Source organism: Pleurodeles waltl, chromosome 7 (assembly GCF_031143425.1).
Source record: "Pleurodeles waltl isolate 20211129_DDA chromosome 7, aPleWal1.hap1.20221129, whole genome shotgun sequence".
Classification (NCBI taxonomy): domain Eukaryota; kingdom Metazoa; phylum Chordata; class Amphibia; order Caudata; family Salamandridae; genus Pleurodeles; species Pleurodeles waltl.
In genome coordinates, this window is record NC_090446.1 from 9,902,748 (window position 1) to 9,923,211 (window position 20,464).

The 20,464-nt window shown below is 44.8% G+C and overlaps 1 protein-coding gene across 1 annotated transcript in view; it reads right to left on the minus strand.

Annotated features, from left to right (window-relative positions):
• Positions 1-13,709: 13,709 nt before the first annotated feature.
• LOC138303542 (zinc finger protein 777-like) overlaps positions 13,710-20,464 on the minus strand; it is a 72,139-nt gene continuing 65,384 nt past the window's right edge. The window contains exons 7-8 of the mRNA XM_069242773.1: positions 17,256-17,351; positions 13,710-15,689 (exon numbers count right to left, since the gene is read on the minus strand). Coding sequence (XP_069098874.1) covers positions 15,040-15,689; positions 17,256-17,351 — 746 coding nt within the window. The 3' untranslated portion in view covers positions 13,710-15,039. The remainder of the gene's footprint in view (positions 15,690-17,255; positions 17,352-20,464) is intronic.

Consider the following 20,464-nt stretch of genomic DNA (forward strand, 5'->3'; position numbering starts at 1 on the left):
TGGCATTTAGGAAATGCAATTACCACAAACTCAAGTTTGGTGGTAAACATGGTAAATTTGTAAAAATGCATTAAGAATGCATTTTTAAAAATGACAAGTAGCGCACACATGCCCTGTGGGTGGGCATGTGTGCGCTTTACATGTCCACAAATTTTTTTTTTTGGGGTGCATTAAAGGGGGCCTTAGGCCCCCAGCACCCTGGGGTTTGCATGATCTAATTTGCGAATTCCTAACAGGAATTCGCAAATTAGGAAATGCAAAACCATTCGCACCTATGGGCCTACAGGCCCACAGAGATGAATGGAGTCCCAGTCCCTAATTGCAATTCGGTAATAGTTATTGCGGTTTTTAAGAAATCGCTATTATGGACTCTCAATTTTCATACATCCCATTTTGCATTTCTTAAATAGCGATTTCTTAAAATTTGCTATTTAAGAAATGCCAACTGGAAGCTTGATACATCTGGCCCCAAATCCTAACTTTATGAAAGATTTTTAAACTTAATAAGAGGTGCTAACAGGGACATATGGCCATAGCAGGACTTTAAAAATTTTAGAAAAATAGTCAAAATTCAAAAATCAGTTTTCTGAAGGCAATATTTGGAATTTAGTTGTGTGATCAGGTATTGGATGAGTAGTTCAGCAAATGCAAAGTCTTAGACCCCACCGCTGACCCTGTATATACTATATCAAAATGAGATGTAGCGTTCACAGAGTCCAGGGGTTCCCCAAGAGGCTTGACAGAGACAATAATAGATAATACTAATGCTCTATTTGTGGCAGTGTGGTCGAGCAGTAGGCTTATCAGAGGGTAGTGTTAAGCATTTGTTGTACACACACAAGCAATAAGTGAAAACACACACTCAATGACCAATAGGTTTTTATATAGAAAAATATTCTTTCTTAATTTATTTTGACAAACACAAGATTCATTTAGCGGGTAAGTACATTAAAGGAAAGGTACTGTGCATAGTAATACTTAGATCTTTGAATGGAATCAACAATGTACACAGTTTTCTTTAAAATGGCAAAAAGCTATTTTAAAAGTGGGCACTGCAATTTTAAACAGTTCCTGGGGGAGGTAAGTAAAGCACAGTTTTTGAGGTAAGTAATAAACCTACGGGTTCAGTCTCCGGGGCATAGGTAGCCCACCGTTGGGGGTTCAAGGTAACCCCAAACACTCAGCAACACAGGGACGGTTAGGTGCAGAGGTCAAACAGGAGCCAAAATAACATGGGCCACTATGGAGGCAGGGGGTACTCCAGTCTGCTTGCAGGTAAGTACACGCGTTGTCGGAGGGCAAACCAAGGGGGTTTAGAGAAGGAATGGGGAGGCCCCAAGTAGGCACCAAACACAAACCCCCAGCGGCACTGGTGCGGACGGGCGCAGGGTACAAACAGGGCATCGGATTCCCAATAGAACTCAATGGGCGGACCCAGGGGTCACTTAGGCGCTACAGGCAAGGCACAGGGGGGGCTTCTCAGGCAAGCCACTGAATGGCCAGGGAGGAGGGCTGCCTGCTGGTCCCTTCTGCACCGGTGGTCGGTTTCTCTTGAGTCTGGGGGCTGCAGGTGCAGTGCTTCTCCAGGCGTTGGATATCTTTGTCCTGGGTGGTCACAGTCAGGGGGATCCTATGGCGTCATCGTGGAGGGGTGGAGATGTCAGCCTGGTGGACACTTAGTTGGAATAGCCTGGGGATCCTCTCTGGCTGGTTGGTTCCTCTGGACACAGGCCGGGGGCTTCAGGTTCAAAGTTGTGTGGACTCACGCTTCTAGAGTGAGATGGGAGTCCCTTTAAAGATGGTTTCTTGTCTTCTTGTTGCACAGGTCCGCTGTCCACGGGAGTTTCTTGGTCCGCTGTAAGGCAGGCGGTCCCCTGGAGGCTTTTCAGGGGTCGCTGGTCCTGCAGAATGTGTTGCTTCTTCTTTTGCAGCATTTTGAAGCAGGAGACAGGCCGGCTGGGCTGGGGCTGAGTCAGTTGTTGTCTCCTTCTCTTCTCTGCGGGGTTTTCAGCTCAGCAGTCCTTTCTTGAGGTCATCAGGAATCTTAAGAGCTGGGTTCAGGGTCACCCCTAAATACTAAATTTAGGGGTTTGTTTAGGGTCAGGGGGGAAGTAGCCAATGGCAATTGTCCCTGGGGTGGCTACTCCCTCCTTGGGCCCACTGCCTCCGAGGAGGGGGGCACATCCCTATCCTTATTGGTCCTAATTCTCCAAAGCAAGATGGAGAATTTCTCAAGGAGGGGAGGGGGGTGGTCACTTCAGCTCTGGACTTGCCACAAAAAGTGGGTGCTTGTCCAGAGGGCGGGCATCTCCACTGGCTGGAGTGCCTTGGGGCACTGTAACACCAAGCCTGAGCCTTTGAGGTTCCTGCAGGGGGAGGTGTCTAGCACCTCCACCCAGGACAGGCATTGTTACTGACCACAGAGTGCACAAAGGCACCCCATGTGGTCAGAAACTGGCTGGCATAGACTGGTCAGCCTTATATTAACAGTTGGGTTAACATAGAGGGGGCATCTCTAAGATGTTTCAATAAATCCCACACTGGCATCACTGTGGGTTTATTGTGCTGAAACGTTTGATACCAAACTTCCCAGTATTTAGTGTAGCCACTATGGTGCTTTGGAGTTCATAATGACAAACTCCCGGGTCATATAGTCAGTATGGGTAACCTGCACTTACAATAGAATAGAACAAGAATTAACTTAGACACTGTAAGGGCATAGAGCTCATGCAGCTATGCCCTCACCTGTGGTATAGTGCACCCTGCCTTAGGGCTGTAAGGCCTGCTAGAGGGTTGACTTACGTATGCCACAGGCAGTGGTTTGTGGGCATGGCACTCTGAGGGGAGTGCCATGTCGACTTTGTCTTTTCTCCCCACTAGCACACACAAGCTGCAAGGCAGTGTGCATGTACTAAGTGAGGGGTCCCCAGGGGTGCCATAATACATGCTGCATCCCTTTAGGGATCTTCCCTGGCCACAAGGCCCTGGGTGCCAGGGGTACCTTTTACAAGGGACTTAACTGTGCCAGGGCTGTGCCAACTGTAGAAACAAAGGTACAGTTTTAGAGAAAGAACACTGGTGCTGGGGCCTGGTTAGCAGGGTCCCAGCTCACTTTCAAACAAAGTTGCCATTAACATTAGGCAAACTGGGTGGGGTGGTAACCATGCCAACAGTGGCACGTTCCTACACAGGTATGTATACTGAACCTCCACCTCAGTACACTCTAGGGTCTCTGCAAGATGCAAGACTGCCTTGCTGCCTAAGGGAGATATGGACAATCTCCTTGAACCCCCGACCATCAGATGTGACTCCATTGGCTAGTGACTGGTCTCCTGAGTAAGCTACAGGGACATAACAAGCCTTAAGTAAGACTGACTCACAGCAATATCAAAGACCTGGTACCATTTGAAGATGAATGTTTAGCGTCCTTCGGGAACTGAGGAAGAAAATATGTGACACGCCCGTCCTCAGAATGTCTGACAGTAGCAAAGAGTTTGAACTCTTTTGTAAAAAAAAAAAAAAAAAAAAAAAAAAAAAAAAAAAAAAAAAAAAAAAAAGACGACGTTGTGTCCATTGTCAGTTTTGACCCAAAAACATGGTGGGACTATGAGACTCATAGCTACATTTCAGCTGTATTGGATCCAAGCAGCTGAAAGTCTTCCTGCATGTCTGAGAGCAGCTGCAGCAGTTTCCAATCACAATTGAGCATCGTGAGGGAATCGTGATGCAGCGTACACTGTGTGTCTTGCACGTTCTGTTCAGATTTTGCTGATCCTACTCGGACTCAGCACATGGCCAACAGTCGTCTAACCCAATATAAACAAGGCATACTGGCAGCTGAAAATATTTCTGTTAAAAGATGTAATTTGCTCAGTCCTACAACAATGCTTTGTGTTCCAAACAATAATGAAGATAAAAACAGGAGCGATGATGATGATGATGAGCCTGAACATAGCTACATTAGTGTCACAAAGTTAAGTATCAATCAAGACCAGACACTAAAGAAATCCCCTCAAATGGCTGACCCACTTTTGTTTGCTGGTGGTTCTTGGTTAAGAGACTATTGTGGCGCACCGAAGGCTGCCTATGCAGCATGTCCCATTTCTGGAATTCTGGAAGCATCATACCTGCTGAGTGTAACTTCAGCGCAAGTGTCAGAGTTAGTTTTATAATCAATAGCTCGTTGTCTTACAGAAGAGTGGAGTGTGAGGATTTATACAGACAACCAATATGGTTTTGTAGTGGTCCATGATTCTGGATGACAGTGGTTACAAAGGGGACTGATGACATCCTCTAGAACTCACATCAGGAACTGTTCTTACTTGATTTACTGGAAGCAATACTGAAGCCAAATGTCACTGCTGTAGTCAAGTGTGCTGCCCAGAAGAAGGGAAAATATATGGCTATGCTTGGAAATATGTATGCAGACCAGGTGTCCAGATAATGTGCATATGAGAATTACATTGTTATTCAAGGAGCAGAGCAAAATAGATCAAATGAAAGTTTGTGGTAAATGCAGAAGATGTGAGTTGTTTCTTACTAAATCCGATTCAGACTTCTTTGAGTGATTTGAGGGACCTTCAGGAGGAAGCTCCAGAAGACGAGAACAGAAAAAGGAAAATGATAAAAGAATTATCAGGATGTTTACATCACTCCTGAACATAAACATGTACTGCAACACAAAAGGATGATGGACGGAGTGCTGAAACTTTTCAAACATTCACCCCCAGTCCCAGATCTGAATTGAATCCATTGTTCTTTTGCTCATCAGGCCACCTCAGTATGGCGTCAGCCATATGCAAATCAGTCTTGATCCTGTTTCCCATGGGAACAGTCCAGCCCGAACTGCCAGGCCAGGTCTTCCCTGGACTGGAAACGAATTCAAAGCCTGGTTTCAGGGTATTGCTCCTCATCATCTAGGCTAGCTTGAATCCAGTGGCACTGTGTGCAAGGGATGCACGTCTGGGCATACCCCTGCCACTTACAGCAAGTTTAGTAACACAAAAGGATGATGGACAGAGAGATGAAACTTTCCAAACACCCACCCCCAGTCACAGATCTGGGCTAAATTCAATGTTCTTTTGCTCATCGTACCACCTCAGTTTGGACCCAGCCATATGCAAATCAGTCTTGACCTGCTCCCCATCGGAACAGTCCAGCCCGAACTGCCAGGCCAGGTCCTCCCTGGACCAGAAACAAGCATCCTGGGACTGGTTTCAGAGTATCACCCCTCATTAGCCAGGCTAGCTTGAATCCAGTGGCACACGGGACCCATGTCTGGGCCAACCCGGCACACTATAGCAACACAAAAAGATGATGGACGGAATGCTGAGCATTGTCAAACATTCACCCCTGGGTCCAAACGGGGGTGATGTGGTAAGCAAAAAACATGATGGACTAAACCCAGATATAATGTTCAGCTTTCTGTCCATCATCTTTTTGTGTTGCTATTGAATTAAGAATGCTAGGGTTGTAACTCTATCGCTCTAACTCTAACATGGAACAGCACATGGTGCTGGAATGTCTAGGCACTGCAAAGGTGACGACAGCGCATAACCGGAAGAAAAAAGAACCATCACCACTCACTTCAAACTTCAATGGCTCCCACTTTTGCTTTGACGCCTATCGAACAGTGTGCTTCCATCCTGTTGGAGGTCTTTGGGTCTTTTAGACTAGGGGTAATGACATCTGCACTAATACATGAATACTGTCTTTACGGGAAAGCAGGCACACACTATGGTAGTGTTGCAACAGGGGTTTCTTCCCCCACTGGGGAGGAAGTGGGAGGGATAGTTGGGTGTAATGGGGGAGTTTAGATTTACCATGCCCTGGTACTTCAAAAGCTTGCAATGCTGAAATGACCTTAGTGGTGCTTGTGTGGAGGAAATGATCCATATTTCAAGATCAACAGTTGATGCTAGGTCGCACAACTGAGATATTAATATTCCATGGCCTTTTTTATTTATTTGTTTTTTACTGCTTCAATCATATAGTTTTACAAAAAAAAAAAGAATGCCAGGGTTAGCAGCAAACCAGTAGACACTACATATGAGATGAAGTGGTTCATGATCGGTATGCCATGGTGAATGCTTCAGGGGCTTGAATAATGGTAACCAAAGACTTAGAAGTTCCAGGAGAGAAAAGCATTGAGCCAAGATGGATGCTAGTACTGTGCCCGGGATTAGCAATTCCCTGGCTGGGAATGCCGCACCACAGTAGCTGGCAGGTGATACCACTAAGAAGTCGCTAGGATAAGGCTGAAATAAAAGCCCTCTGACCTGGAAGATCAGCCTGTGCTAGAGGCAGAAAGTGGATTCAGATGTTACAGGAGTAGTGCACAGAGAGAGTACAACATAGAACGTTCTGCACCTACTTTCAGTGGGCCAGGCAAACAAGAAGAAACCACGGGGGACTACAAGATGTACTAGCAAGAACAGCTTCTGCCAGTGAGGCGCTCAGCCTAAAATGAGACCCCAAAGAGTGTGTCCCTGCCCCTGGTGGGCACAAGAGTGGAGGACCTCCTGGGTTGGAGAGTTCACCAGAGATTTCTAGGGGCCAGATAGGTCCATGGAGGGTACATCAAAAATGTGAACTCTGAGCAGAGGACAAAGTGGGAGACACAAAACTTCACAACACCCAGTTGGAACCAAAGCTCTGTGCTGGTGATCAGCATTCAAGAGAATGTACGAGTGTGCACTAATTGCACTAGAGCCTAGGAGCTTGTGTTGGAGTTGGTGCACTCTCCCACCTTGAAGTCGAGGTAACTCAGCCTTTGCAGGAGGAACAGTTAAGGAGGTTTGCAGTGGGCCGTAAACGGGGTCCACTGTGGAAACACATATCAAACAATAACACAACATGGGAACAGTAACTTCGGCAGAGAAAGGACATAAGATTGGCAGCTTCTTTCACTGAGGGACAGCGGTGTCAGTAGTCAGTGAATGGCCTAGGCAGTGGCCCATTTTAGCGACTAAATGAACAGGGAAGAGTGGTCAGGTGAACTGTTTCACTAGAGATCAGGAACTGTGGATAGGTGGGCAACAGCATAACAATGTCCCAGAAGAAAAAACAGAGTTTTGTGTGATTGGACTAATCACTGGCTACAGTACCAAAGTTTGGCAGAGGTTTTCACTCTTCTAGTCCGTTTCAATGAGCTGCTTTTGCTGGAGGATACACTAAGTACCACGAGGGAAGCCATTTACTCCTGTGTGAAAAGTCATGAGTTTGAGTGCAGATATCTGAAAAGCTTCAGTTTAATTTTCATTTTTTGGAACTGTCCTCTTCAAATTGGCAGAATTATGCAAGGAGAAATACATTCTGGTCCAGCAATTACCAAGTGCACACCAGAGGGCGATCGCTATGAAAAAGTGGCCGTCCAGACACACCAAACTAACGCGTGGTGGTCTCTTTGGAAAGAAAGTAGAAAGAGCAAGAATGACAGACTCTTGAGAGTTAGACAGAAACAATACAGGTGGAACAGAGAACAGATACCCCATCTCAGTGGTCAGTGGGCATGAAATGCAGTCAACTGAGGCACGTCAGAGGAGGTGCTCTTTGAGGGTGTCCCCTGAAAAGTTGGGGCCTGATTTAGAGATTGGCGGACGAGTTACTCTGACACAATGGTGATGGATATCTCATCTGCCGAAATCTAAATCCTGCTATATGCTACGGGATTTCCATTTCGGCAGCCAGGATAGCGGTCACTGTTGTGATGGAGTAACTTGCCTGCCAATACTTAAATCAGGCCCTGGGTCATGTTGTCAGGTGCTTAGACTTGCAAAGGTTGCTGCAGATACTCAGAAGGTGGTGACTCCTGCATGAATATCAGTGGGTGCTTGAAGGAAGTCTTGAACCTGTCACAAGCATGTGCAGATGGTTACTGGAGCGAGATTAGATATTGTAGGCCATCTCTGAAGGGATTAGATTCCCACGTGTATTTTTGAATGTTTGAGGTCAAATTAGTACTGGATCTTTATAAGAGGAAGACTTGTAAAGAACATTACATAACACAGTGGACCTATTTGGCTTAAAGTATCACTGAGTACTTATCAAAGGATAGATGTGGTGTTTCTTAAAGTCACACAGTCTTTTTCTATCTGCATTTTCAGGAGTACAATCCCTGCATGTGTTCACAAATAGAAGACAGCTACGCGTGATGTGGAAGTTCTTAACTAGGGATAAATTAAATAAAGTTCTGTCGTTCAGACCAGACCAGAAAAAACAAAGAAAAATACTTTAGTCTGTTTATATTTATGGTAACAGCCCTTCAGTTCTAAACACAAAGTTCAGATAAAACCCCATCCAGTGTTTTTTATGGACTGGAGAGACAGGTCAGTATTGTTTTATTCACTAACAAAAAATAAAACACATTTCGTGCACAGAGGGCGGTAATGTGCGCCACGAGTGTGTGCAAACGCCAGTGACATCAGTCAGATGCTTGCTTTGTTGGGTGCTCACACAACCCTACTGTGAAAAACACACCTAGAGATGTGCAGATCCTGCTACAAGGTAATTAATAAATCATAACAAAACTTTGGCTTTGGTTATTTCCTTTGTGCAGGTAAATCACTGTGTAGCTGAATATGTAATTCATTTTCATTTTGCTCCTTTCAGCTACAGCCTTTCACTGTTTTCTACAGAAAGTGTGTTCCTTTTTCTGATCAAACTGTTCATCACTGCAAAACATGAACACGCTTGTTGGCTGAGCATAAGTGAAGGCAGGTTTCCTGTCCACATGACATTACCAGTTTGGCACCTATGGGTATAGCGGGCAAAGCCCTTTTACAATGAATAGGGCACACCTCCTGCAGGACACAGTAGTGTGGAAGAATCCATTTCCACCACATAAAGGGGGGGAAAAGGTCCCAGAACTCTACTCCATTCTCTAGGGAAAGGATTAAAGGGTAAGTGCAATCTAATTTAAGTGAAGATGACTTGGCCCGTTTATGTTTTACATTTCTCATAATGGAATAGTTTTATACTGATAAGGGAGATATAGTTGGCCTGCAGGTAGAGAGGTTGTTCTGTCACTGTAAGTGCCATTTTTAATGAACCAATCTAATGAAAGATGTGTGTGAATGTACTGGCTATAGGTGTCAGTGTAATTTATTTCTATCTTTTGGTACTGTGTAAAGAATAAAAGAAGCACGCCTTTTATTGCCCTGAAATGCAGCGGCTGAGAAAGGTTCACAGTACTGGGCAATAGCAGTGGGCTCAGTTATCAATAGTGCAGTGGCACCGAGCCCAGGGGCCCACTTCACCCAATCAGTAGCTGCTGTTTACAACACCAGGAGAGGACGGTGAATTTCTGGGATGGCACAAGGGATACATGGTGCCTTGCTACATCACTGAGCAAAAACCAACAGAAAAAAAAATTATATATATATATATATATATATTACAATTAAATATACCATGTTGGTGCATACTTGCAGCAACAACTCCTAAAACTGCACAGTTTTTCTTGTCTCTCAATTTGTATACTTTTTCAGGGCCTGCGTTTCAGGAGAATAAAATGTGTGGAACTATTAATATTGATGAGTTATTTCTTACAACTTTTTGCAGCCAACTAATCCCCAATTATGACATTTATGCAGATGCACAACCCCTGCTGCCCACGTCAAATCACCCACAGCTATGCAGAAAACACAAGTTCAAGTTCCACATAACACATTTTTTTTTACTATACATTTGTTTTACACCAACGCTTGGCAAGATGCATTTTGAAGATGGATAAGTTTATTCCGAAACCCACACCCCTGCTGTACAATTGCTGCATTCATCAGTGCATCCAACCGCTGCAAGGAGTTGGAACTCCCTTACATACAGATGGAGGAAGGTTGTTCTGCACTCCCTGCAACACTGCTTTAGACTACAGCTGTAAAACAATAACTAACAACCGCCTTTTCATGAATATCACAAAGAAAGGGAGGGACAAGCTTGGATTCTCAAGGCTAGTAAACAGCAACGCACCATAGTCTTCCCTGAAAAATGATGCTATTGAGGTACTCTAGCAGAAGTAGCGCCAACATATTGGTGCTCCTCCCGCAGAGTATGTGAGGGCGCATTATAAATAATGGAGGCCCCTCTTAATGCCGTATGTGAGCAGGATTTAAAAGTGCCGTACAAAATGTACCCCGTCCCTGCACCATGGTGCGCCGTATCTTAAATAAGGCGCACACAGGGTGGCGGTAGGGGGCGCAGGGAAAGAGGCGCTGCACACGGTGGCGGTAGGGGGCGCAGGGAAAGAGGCGCTGCACACGGTGGCGGTAGGGGGCACCAAGGGGCGCTGCACTCGGTGGCGGTAGGGGGCGCCAAGGGGCGCTGCACTCGGTGGCGGTAGGGGGCGCCAAGGGGCGCAGGGAAAGAGGCGCTGCACACGGTGGCGGTAGGGGGCGCCAAGGGGCGCTGCACTCGGTGGCGGTAGGGGGCGCTAAGGGGCGCAGGGAAAGAGGCGCTGCACACGGTGGCGGTAGGGGGCGCCAAGGGGCGCTGCACTCGGTGGCGGTAGAGGGCGCAGGGAAAGAGGCGCTGCACACAGTGGCGGTAGGGGGCACCAAGGGGCGCTGCACTCGGTGCAACGCCACTTTCCATAAATCTGCCTCCAAGTTTTTGAGTGACGTAAATCAAGGCACTGTGGCAGAGGCAGTTGTTCAAACCCTGCATGAACATGGTACTGATGTCAATGATGCCCGTGTGTATGACACAGATAACGCGCCACACGTGAATAAGTGTTTTCCCTCAGTTCTTAGTGGTCTACATCACACCTAGCTCACATAACGGACCTCGTTGCAGGGGCGTTTCAGAAGCGTCTCATGTTGACACTTCCAGATGTGAAGAGGTTCCGAAGGCAGCCTCTACTTCCAGCGGAAATAAATCCTGTTACTTGCATCGCTTAGAGGACATGAATCCTGCTGCCAGGATGCGACCGGGCCACCAGACCCTGCTCTACCAGGTGGTGCCATTGTTTCGAAGCAGCAATTTAGCACCAGAAGTCATTTCTGGAAAAGAAAATGCAAATAAACTCAGCCCTGGGCATCACTATTAAAGGTGAGATTTCACTAAACTACATCAAGGCATCCTTGCAGCAAAATACAGGCTTATGATTGTTACATACTGTTTTTTCAAATGTAACTCAATTTTTTCTTTTTTTCTTTTAGGGATAAGCTTGTAGATGAAATTCAATGACAACACTTGTAAACAGATTCCAATCCCAGATTCCAGTGGCCCCCGCTGTTGTGGACACCCCTGAAGAAGTGCAGCTCTTTCCTCAGTCACACAGTCAACTGGCCAGTGACAGCTGCAACCCCCCTTTAGCCATTGTGGTGCTGTAACTTCTTCACAGCAACATCTACACTTGGAAAAGTTGCAGGAGGCTTTTGTCGATGTTTCATCAAAGCTCTCCAATACATGACAGAGGATGGCCAACAAGGCTATGAATATCTAAAACCAGTCAGAATTTTCAGACCTGCAAGGTACCATCTCTGTCACAAACGATGCATGACTATCCATCACTCCCTGGATGGAATCAGGAGCCAAGTGACGAATTTTTCATCTACCCGACATTAGCAGCCAATCACAACGCCAGTCAGACTGTGTGATCTGGATCGGTTTTGGGAATGTGCAAGTGCCCGCATACTTAAATTGGCAGCTTTTGCCCTCATACGTGTAAACTGTGTCATAAACTCAGTTAATGCAGAACGTGTGTACAAAAAACAAATTTACTCTGAGAGGTGAAGACAGCATTCGAGGACAGAAATAAACAATTGGTGTTCCTCTATTTCAATGCCAGACAAAAATATTCAATTAGTATTCATGAATAACAATATGTACTTTATCTATTTTATATATGAAAATATCAGTCTTAAATTAAGAATCTGTCTAAATTATTGCTTTTATTTTTCTATCAATATTGAAGTATGAACCTCTTAAGTGCGTCTGTCGGCCACTGGCTAACATCGGGGAGGAATTTAAAGGCCCCTCTGGTGCTCGCCACCAGAGGGAGTCCTTTATTTATTATTTTTTTTAAATCATGGAACTCGGGAACAGCTTCCCGAGCAGTCCAAACCTTTTTTTTCTTTCTTTAATGATGATCATTGTAGTAAAAGTGAAAGTGGGGAGTCACAAATTTCCCAACACACAGCACCCCCCCCCCCCCCCAAAAGTCTCCTGATAAAACTGGTACCTCACTTGTGTGGGTCAGCCAAGACAATGACTTGAAAGGGTTTAAATGTACCTTTAGATTTGGAGGCTATCTGGGGGATCTTACATACCAACCAGATCCTCAAATCCTGTGAGACAACTCCTGTATATCTTCTTGAAATAACTCTATTTACTCTCATCTTAATAGATCTGGCTTTATGGAGCGAAACGCACATTGATGAAAGAGGCTTGCATCTTCTGGACTGAGAGGCACATCTATTACTAAATGAAGGACTTCTTTTGCTCTATGGGATGAAAAATCTAAATCATATCTGTGGGAACCAACAAATCAAAGAAATCCCATTCATCAGGCCTTCTGAACGACCATCGGCCTATCACTACCACTTAACGAAAGTGTGGGCCTGTTTCAACTCCTTTCATTATCAGGTGTTTGCGATAGTTAAGAATACCTTGTCCTGAAAAAAACTTAGGGCCTGAGTTAGATTTTGGTGGAGCAGTTACTCCCTCACAACTGTGACTGATATCCAGTCCGCTGAAATCTAAATCCCATAGGAAACAATGGGATTTTTATTTTGGCGGTCGGGTTATCCATCACTGTTGTGACGGAGTAACTCCTCTGACTAAATCTAAACTAGGCCCTTGGAGAGGTTGGACCTGTCAAGAATCCTAGTTCTGCCATAGATACATCACTTAAAAACAATCTACTCAGGCACCACAGAAAATTCAAAAACGCCAGTCAACAACCAGATGGCACAACTTTGTCAAGATCTGAAAAATCAGGTCCACACTAAAACAACTGCACTGTCTCCCTGCTCAACAAAGAAGCACCTTCAATGTGTTCTGTGCTCTACTACTATGTACGACATGCAAATAATCTTTCAGAATTACCACTGTCTCCAGAACTGTCCCCGCATTCCATACCTGGACCTTGCTCAGATCAAATAACATGAATCTTAATGACTTCCTGAAATTCTAAAAAGTTTGAAAGACAAACCTTGAATACCGGACACTGGATTAAGGGCACTAGGTAATTTTATCTTCAAAGCATGCTGTTACCATCTTTCAAAAGGGAACTTAAACCTCTTTACGGCGGACTCCTTCAACCTTTGAGTATCAGTACCTGGGATTCCTCTCCCTTTGGACAGGGCCCGAAGGACTTCTGTTTCTCTACTGCATCTGGAATCCTTCTGTAGGCACCATTTCTGACCATCACCTTTCTCCCTTCACCTTCTTCCTTGTGGTGCAAAGAAACATGTTGACGCTTTATAAATGATAAATAAATAAAAGATGTTTCCACTGCTTCTTTCAGGGGGCTGTGTCAGCCCCTTCAGATGTTTCCAGCCACTAAAACATTTAGCTCCTGGGCGGAGCTCTTGCCATCACATACTCAACCAGGGTTTTTAGAATTTGGTAATTGGAGGCATTTGTGGTTTTCCTTTCATCAAGTTGCACTAACTTTATTTGTATTTTGCCATTTACCAGCATCCTGTATTTTTCCATAGGTTTTCCGGCCTTAATTATGATTTATGCAGGCACTGGCAGCTTACACATCACCTAGATTCCTTTTATTTATACATCATTTTATTTTATCAGTATAGATTTGTATCACTCTTCAGAAGACGAGCCTTGGTTCCTGCCCAGGTGCCAGACATTGAGACTCCGTGACTGTGGATCTGGGAAACCAGTAAAAGTTAGATAAAAAGCATCTTCAGGCTCCAAATCTTGAAGCAGAAAGGGTGGGTAGACAGTGTGGACAGTTAACGTGATGGACTATTCCCAGAAAGGACCACTTCTTGCCCACACGTCGGCTTGCAGATTCCACTTAGAAGATGAATGCTTGGGTGCTACTGGCCTGCGTGGGACTGACCGATCTTCTGAACAGGTATTTTCCTGGCATTGTAGGGCTTCTGTAAATCAATTTTCTTGTGATGCCAACTGAATGCACTTGCTGGTATAAAATGCCTGAACAATATTACCGTACACACTGCGACTGCACAAGAGTAGCACGTGGGTCCGTGAAAGGATGCTCAGGTCCTGATGCCGATCATTATAAAGGTACTTCCTGATTTCAGGTTTAGAACTCACATCTTGGCCTTGCAGTGAAGAGTTTCATCCCTGCTGTTTAATTACCTCTGCGGGTCCAATAATGGGGCTACTGTGGACAATATTCGAAGAAGCCTAAAGAAAAAGCTGCCTGTGAGATGCACTGTAGCAAGAACTGCATTAACTTTACTTAAGCGGCTCAGTTAGACTTTTATTTTTAAAGACCCCTTTAGAGGGTATCAAAGTCCCAACAACTGTAGCAAAAGGTCTTACAGCTAGTTGGACTTTTCAGGTGCGAGGTTTCTGCGTTCTGGAACAACTTCTGAGAGAAACACCTTCAGGAAGAACTCATCTATCTTCTTGAGGTCCATGTGGTTGTGACAAGGGAAGGCAGCTGAGAAAGACGAACGTCTCTGCCGGCCTCATGTTTCTTGGGAGGAGATTCTCACGAGGCACGTAATGAGGATTACGTTACCAGCCTCTTAACAGATCATTTTTTCAACGGTCGAGCCTTTCTTTGTGGAGGTTGTGCAGTTTCACATTCGGGTGCCTGCTAGTATCAGTACTGCCTCTCTACAAATGGCAGTGTCAGGTTAGAATTGAATTCCTGGAAATGAAGCCCTCTGCCCTCGCCCTGAAGAGAAGCAATAGCATCAAGACCTCAAACCTCCAAACGAGCAATAGACACTCTTTCGGAACACAAACTAGCGTTTGAGTTGGCAACTACAAGGAAGGGTGTATTTCTGCATTGACCTGGATTCATATCCGGCTTTATGGAGGCGTTCAGTCTGTTCGATGGCTAGTTCCTCAGGCTGGGCCACTCCTAGGAATAACGCGTCATGGGTGCTTTGTTTCATATACCACCGCATGTGTTCTCATGTGCATATTGAGATTTCCTTTCAAAGTGAACCTTTTCTTGCATTCCGTGCACTGATAGGGTCTCTCCCCTGTGTGAGTTCTTTGGTGTTGGATAAGGTGGTGCCTCAGCCTGAAGCTGTTTCCACATATTGCACAAAGATGAGGTCTCTCTTGGCTGCTACTGTCTCCAAGTTGGGACTTGCTTTGCGTGACCACATGAGTTCTCTGGTGTACGGCAAGTTCCTGCTTCGTTTTGAAAAATGCCTTACATTCAGGACATGCGAATGGTCTGACAACAAGATTTGCTTTTTGCTGGCATGTAAGAAGGTTTGCTTTCCAAAGATTTCTCTCAAAATCACTCAGTGAATCGGATGTTTGTACTTTGTTAGCTGCTGGTTGCAATCTAGAATGTTCTGAACCCCGATGAGCCCTTTCACGTTGTGTTGACTTCTCTCCTCCCAGTTCATGAGGGTTTCCCAACCACAGCTGACTGCTAGGGCCCGGTCCTTTCTCAGTGCTCCGGATCTCCGTCACTTTAGGTTTCTCAAGCAACGTTTTGCGCACTAGTCTGTTTTCAGTCCCTGATGCAGAGAACACAGCATTTATGTTCCTGCTTCCAATTTCTTTACCTATTGAATAAAAATAAACAAACCATTAGAATTATACTTGATATAGTGGTACAGAACATGTACATCAGGACTCATATGTACCTCTGTGCAAGAAGATCCGTCTCGGAGAAGTTAGCGTTTCGGTGCCCCCATGTGCAACACCCTGCCATATAGCTTTACCGATGACAAGGTTATGACTGCAGATTTCATCCGTAAGACACTAAAACCATCACTGAGAAATGATTATAAAACGGAGTAAGAGCCCTTTTTTTTTTTTTTTTTTTTTTTTTTTTACAGTTTGACGGATGTCTCATCCGTCTCCATGGAGAGTGATCAAAGGCTCTATGCACTCCAATAAGGTGGAAAGGATTCCCTCCACTTTTTGTCGAATGCATCCACCGTACTCTACACAAAGCCCAAAGTGTCTTCAGGAGAGAAACATTGAGCAATTAGGATGAATGCAGTCAAAGCTATCACTGTTGGCCACACTATCTGGAACACAGCCCTTCCTCTGTGCAGTAGTATATCACTAAGGACAGAATATGAAGGGAGTTTTTAGGATACCTAGTTTTGGTAAACATACTCTTAAAACTGAAATGTGAAGCTTTTATATTGTGACTTTTCTGGAAAATCTTCTTGGTCCCAGCAACATTTCATCAATGATGGGGGTCCATCTTCAGCTTGTTTGGGCCATACAGGATGAAATCTCTCTACAACAGGGTCACAGCTCAGTACCACAGAATGGCTATTCATTTTTATTTCTTTGAAGTTTGCAGAAATCTCCCAATAAAAAAGCAGCAGGGCATGATGCCACAACTGTAGGTGAAAATAGTATGTGGAAAGACACAAGAAAGGGAATGTGTAGTCAGGTTTATTTCTACCTGTCAAGTTTTCACTGGTGCAAATATAATGAACTCAGGAGACAACCCAAAGAAATCTCTTTACTGAGTACCCAGGTAAGATAAAAAGTGAAACAAGAGATGGTCGATGAGTGCTGACTCATACATATTCACAACTAGCCGACATGTTTCGGCCAGTTAGGATGCCTGTGTGAACCAGAGGTCTACTTCAGGGCTGGGAATGATCCCTATCATCACATATATATCCATGCATACATTTCCCTGATAGGGTGTACCTTTCATTCCTCACTTAAAAGGTTGTGATTCACACAACCCTGTCAAAGAGCTATCATGTATTCATGTTAGTTTTAAGGGAGGCAACCTCTGCAGTCACCTGTTTGTCGGTAATAAAAGCCTATCGATACGCTTTGTCAGCCATGATCTGTCACTTCATGATAACTCTTGGTTCTGTAAATTATCTTCATTCACATTATTAAAGTTATCTTATGTGGCTATCCTGAAAATCTGGCATGGATCCAGCCTTCCTGGGCCTGCATTTGACACCCTTGTTTTATGGCATCACTCATGGATCATTCACTCTGCCTCTATGTAGCCGTTTCTCTCGCCCAACCTGCAGGATTTCTCAATCAGTGAAGGAGAACAAAGCAAAAGGTCTCCATGTTTAGAGACCGCACAAACCCAAACTCCTTCATCTGCCCATTAACAGCCCTTCAATGCTTTTGTCTACCTGCTGGTTTCTGCTGGGGGTCTGGCTCCTTAGGATCTTGTGTTTCTTCATCGTCGTCTTCTTCTTCAATCTTAACCAATGTACTGCTGGGGTCACCTGAACGAAGAGAAGATGCAAGTTATTCGTGAAAAGTGGAGTGATTCCCAAGAGAATACAAGAAGTGCTGATTCCAAACTGCTTTGTAAACATCAATGTATTAGTTACTTGAAGACTAAAGACTGCCTTGAAACCTCTGTTTGTTTACAGTGCATGCATAGCTCGTATTAAAGGAATTCCCAGGTGGGAAAACTACATTTGTGCTCCCTCTGTAAAGAAAATTGTGAGGTAGGGGTGGGAGGTGCTCACATGCTCAAAGTAAGCTGAGGGGGGAGTTATAATTCCCTTTAAATATCCACTTGTACTTTTTCCATAAACAAAGGCCAGAATTCAGTAAAATGCAGTGTTTGAAACAACCCCAACAACAACAAAGGCTGTTTTTGAATGTACTATACCAATTTAGCAATTCAATAACATGGAACGGAATAACAAATAATGAAATGGGTTTAGGAAATCATAAGCAATCACCATTTGCAAGGGGTGTTTAGGGTCTTTCTTCCAAACAGTGACTTCTTATAGTATCTATCAATACAGTCACAAAATATTAATGTTTGACAGACACAGGAGGTGGTAACCCATTTCCAAACTGGAGCGGGTCTCCATAGGACACCCTTGCCCTTTGTTGATGGCCAAAAAAATTTTTTAGGAGCACTATCTACACTTAATAAAATAGTCTTATAACTTTTCTCTGGCGTTTGCTGCCCACAAGCTGTCAATGCTGCAGTGCGAAGTGCAGATCTTGCGTTGCCAGGTGTCGCTGTGGCGTGAAGAGTCAGGTTTGCCTGAACTTTGTGTTGGTGGGTGGCGTGGGCAAATGGGCCTGTTCTGTTTCACAAAGAGCCCAAAACTTCAGGATGTCTCTTTTTCTTTGGAAAGGAGATCATCTGATACCACACAAAGGGTCCAGGCCCTAAGAGACAGCTCTTGAGGGTCAGGAACTCACTCAAGCATAGGCCAGAATGGCTCAGTCAGGTCCAGGCAGTAGGTCAGCTCGGCAGTTGCAAGGAGCTTCTAGAGCTTATTAGGTCCCTGTAGCTCAAAACAGCTCAGTCAGCTGACCCTTGGAGTTACTTCAGCCTGGGATGAATGATGTAGGTCTATTCTTCCTTCTCAGCAAGTAGTTCAGCACACAGCATGGCAACAGATTGGCAGTCCTTGTGGCAGCAAAGCAGCACAGAAGTCCGTCTTCTGTAGCGTCCACAGGTTCAGGAGTAAACTGAAGAGCTGGGTAGGAGGATCCATTATTTATACCTGATGCCCACTATGAAGAGGGTGAAGATTCTAGAAAATTTCCCTTGAAGTTCACTGCTTCCCCTGCCTTGGCTCTTAGCTGGATTCATAAACAGATCAGTGGTGACAAGTGCTCCATGTGAAGGCAGGGCACAGCCTATTCAGCTGCAAGTGAGGCTTTCCCCCCAAACCCCAAAATCCACTTGAGGGTCCTTCAAGGCACACCCTAATCTCGCTATTGTGGCTATCTGGGATCAATTAACTAAGTCCAACTGCCAACTACACCGTCATGTGACACAGGAACAGGCTGCAGGTACCAATACTTAATGCAGGAAAATGGAAACTTTCTAAAAGTGCCATTTTCAAAATTGTAATTTAAAAATCCGACTGTACCATTAAAGAGGATTTTAGTTACAATTTATGAAGACACCAAACATGAAATGTTCACCTGTTCCCAATCAATGTTAGCACTTATTATAAATGTAATAAGGCAACCCAATGTTATCCTATGGGAGAGGTATGCCTCACAGTACATGTCTAACCTTTAAATTACAATGAATCCTACCCTATGGGCTATGTAGAGTCTACCTGAGGGGTGACTTGTATGCACCAGTAGAGGAGGTTTAAGCTTAGCAAGGTGGTTATATTGCCAAGTCGGATTGACAGTTTAAAACTGCACAAACAAGCTGCATCGGTAGGCCTGAGGCAAGTTTAAAGCCCTTCTTAAGTGGGTGACATAATGAGTGCTGCAGGCCCACTAGTAATATTTCCTGGGTACATGTAGTAGCACTTTACTAGGTACATACAAGTAAATTAAATATGCCAATTGGGTGTAAGCCTATGTTAACATGTTTAAAGGACAGCTCACAAGCACTTTAGCACCAGTTAGCAGTGGTAATGGGTACAGAGTAATACAAGCCAACAAAACATTTTTAGAAAACAGAAGGGTAAAGGCAAAACGTCTGGGGATGACCCTGCAGAAAGGCCAAGTCAAACACATGTCATATGTATATATGTATGTGTATAGGTATTTGTAGAGAGTGAGCCAAGCTCTAGAGCAGTGGTGTGCTGAACAGGGCACTGGCCTCTGGGAGAATACAGCCATAGGGGAAGGTCCAGTATAAACTCCAGGCACAGTACTCCTTGAAGCAGTGATTTTTTCTTGTGCTGATCTGATGTAGAAAGGGGATGCTGTTCCAGATATCACGTGCATGAAAAGAGCAAGCTTGCCTTCTGTTTTTTTTTAATCTTCTTGCAGTGTTTAGTTTACAGTCTGAGGATATTCAGGCTCCTGGTTTGGCATTGTCTCCCATGTGTGATATGTTTGTTTGCTGGGTCTTGACGATGATCTGGATTGGAACAAGGAGTCAATGTAGGTCTTTTAAGATGGGAGTAGTGTGGTCAAATGTTTTCAAACTCTTGGTGAGCCATATCGCTGTGTGTAGGATACCTTCAAGGGATGTTAGGTTGGAATCAGGCAGACCACTTTTTGCCTGGTATTGATGCTGACTTGACAGAGAAGTGTGCTGAACCCTGCTAACCAGGCCCCCAGCACCAGTTTTCTTTCACTAAAAAATTACCATTGTTTCCACAATTGGCACACCCCTGGCACACAGATAAGTCCCTTGTAAAAGGTACCAGTGGTACCAAGGGCCCTGTGACCAGGGAAGGTCCCTAAGGGCTGCAGCATGTGTTGTGCCACCCTAAGGGACCCCTCACCTAACACATGCACACTGCCATTGTAGATTGTGTGTGTTGGTGGGGAGAAAAAGGCAAAGTCGACATTGCATCCCCCTCAGGATGCAATGCCTACAAAATACTGCCTGTGGCATAGGTAAGTCACCCCTCTAGCAGGTCTTACAGCCCTAAGGCAGGGTGCACTA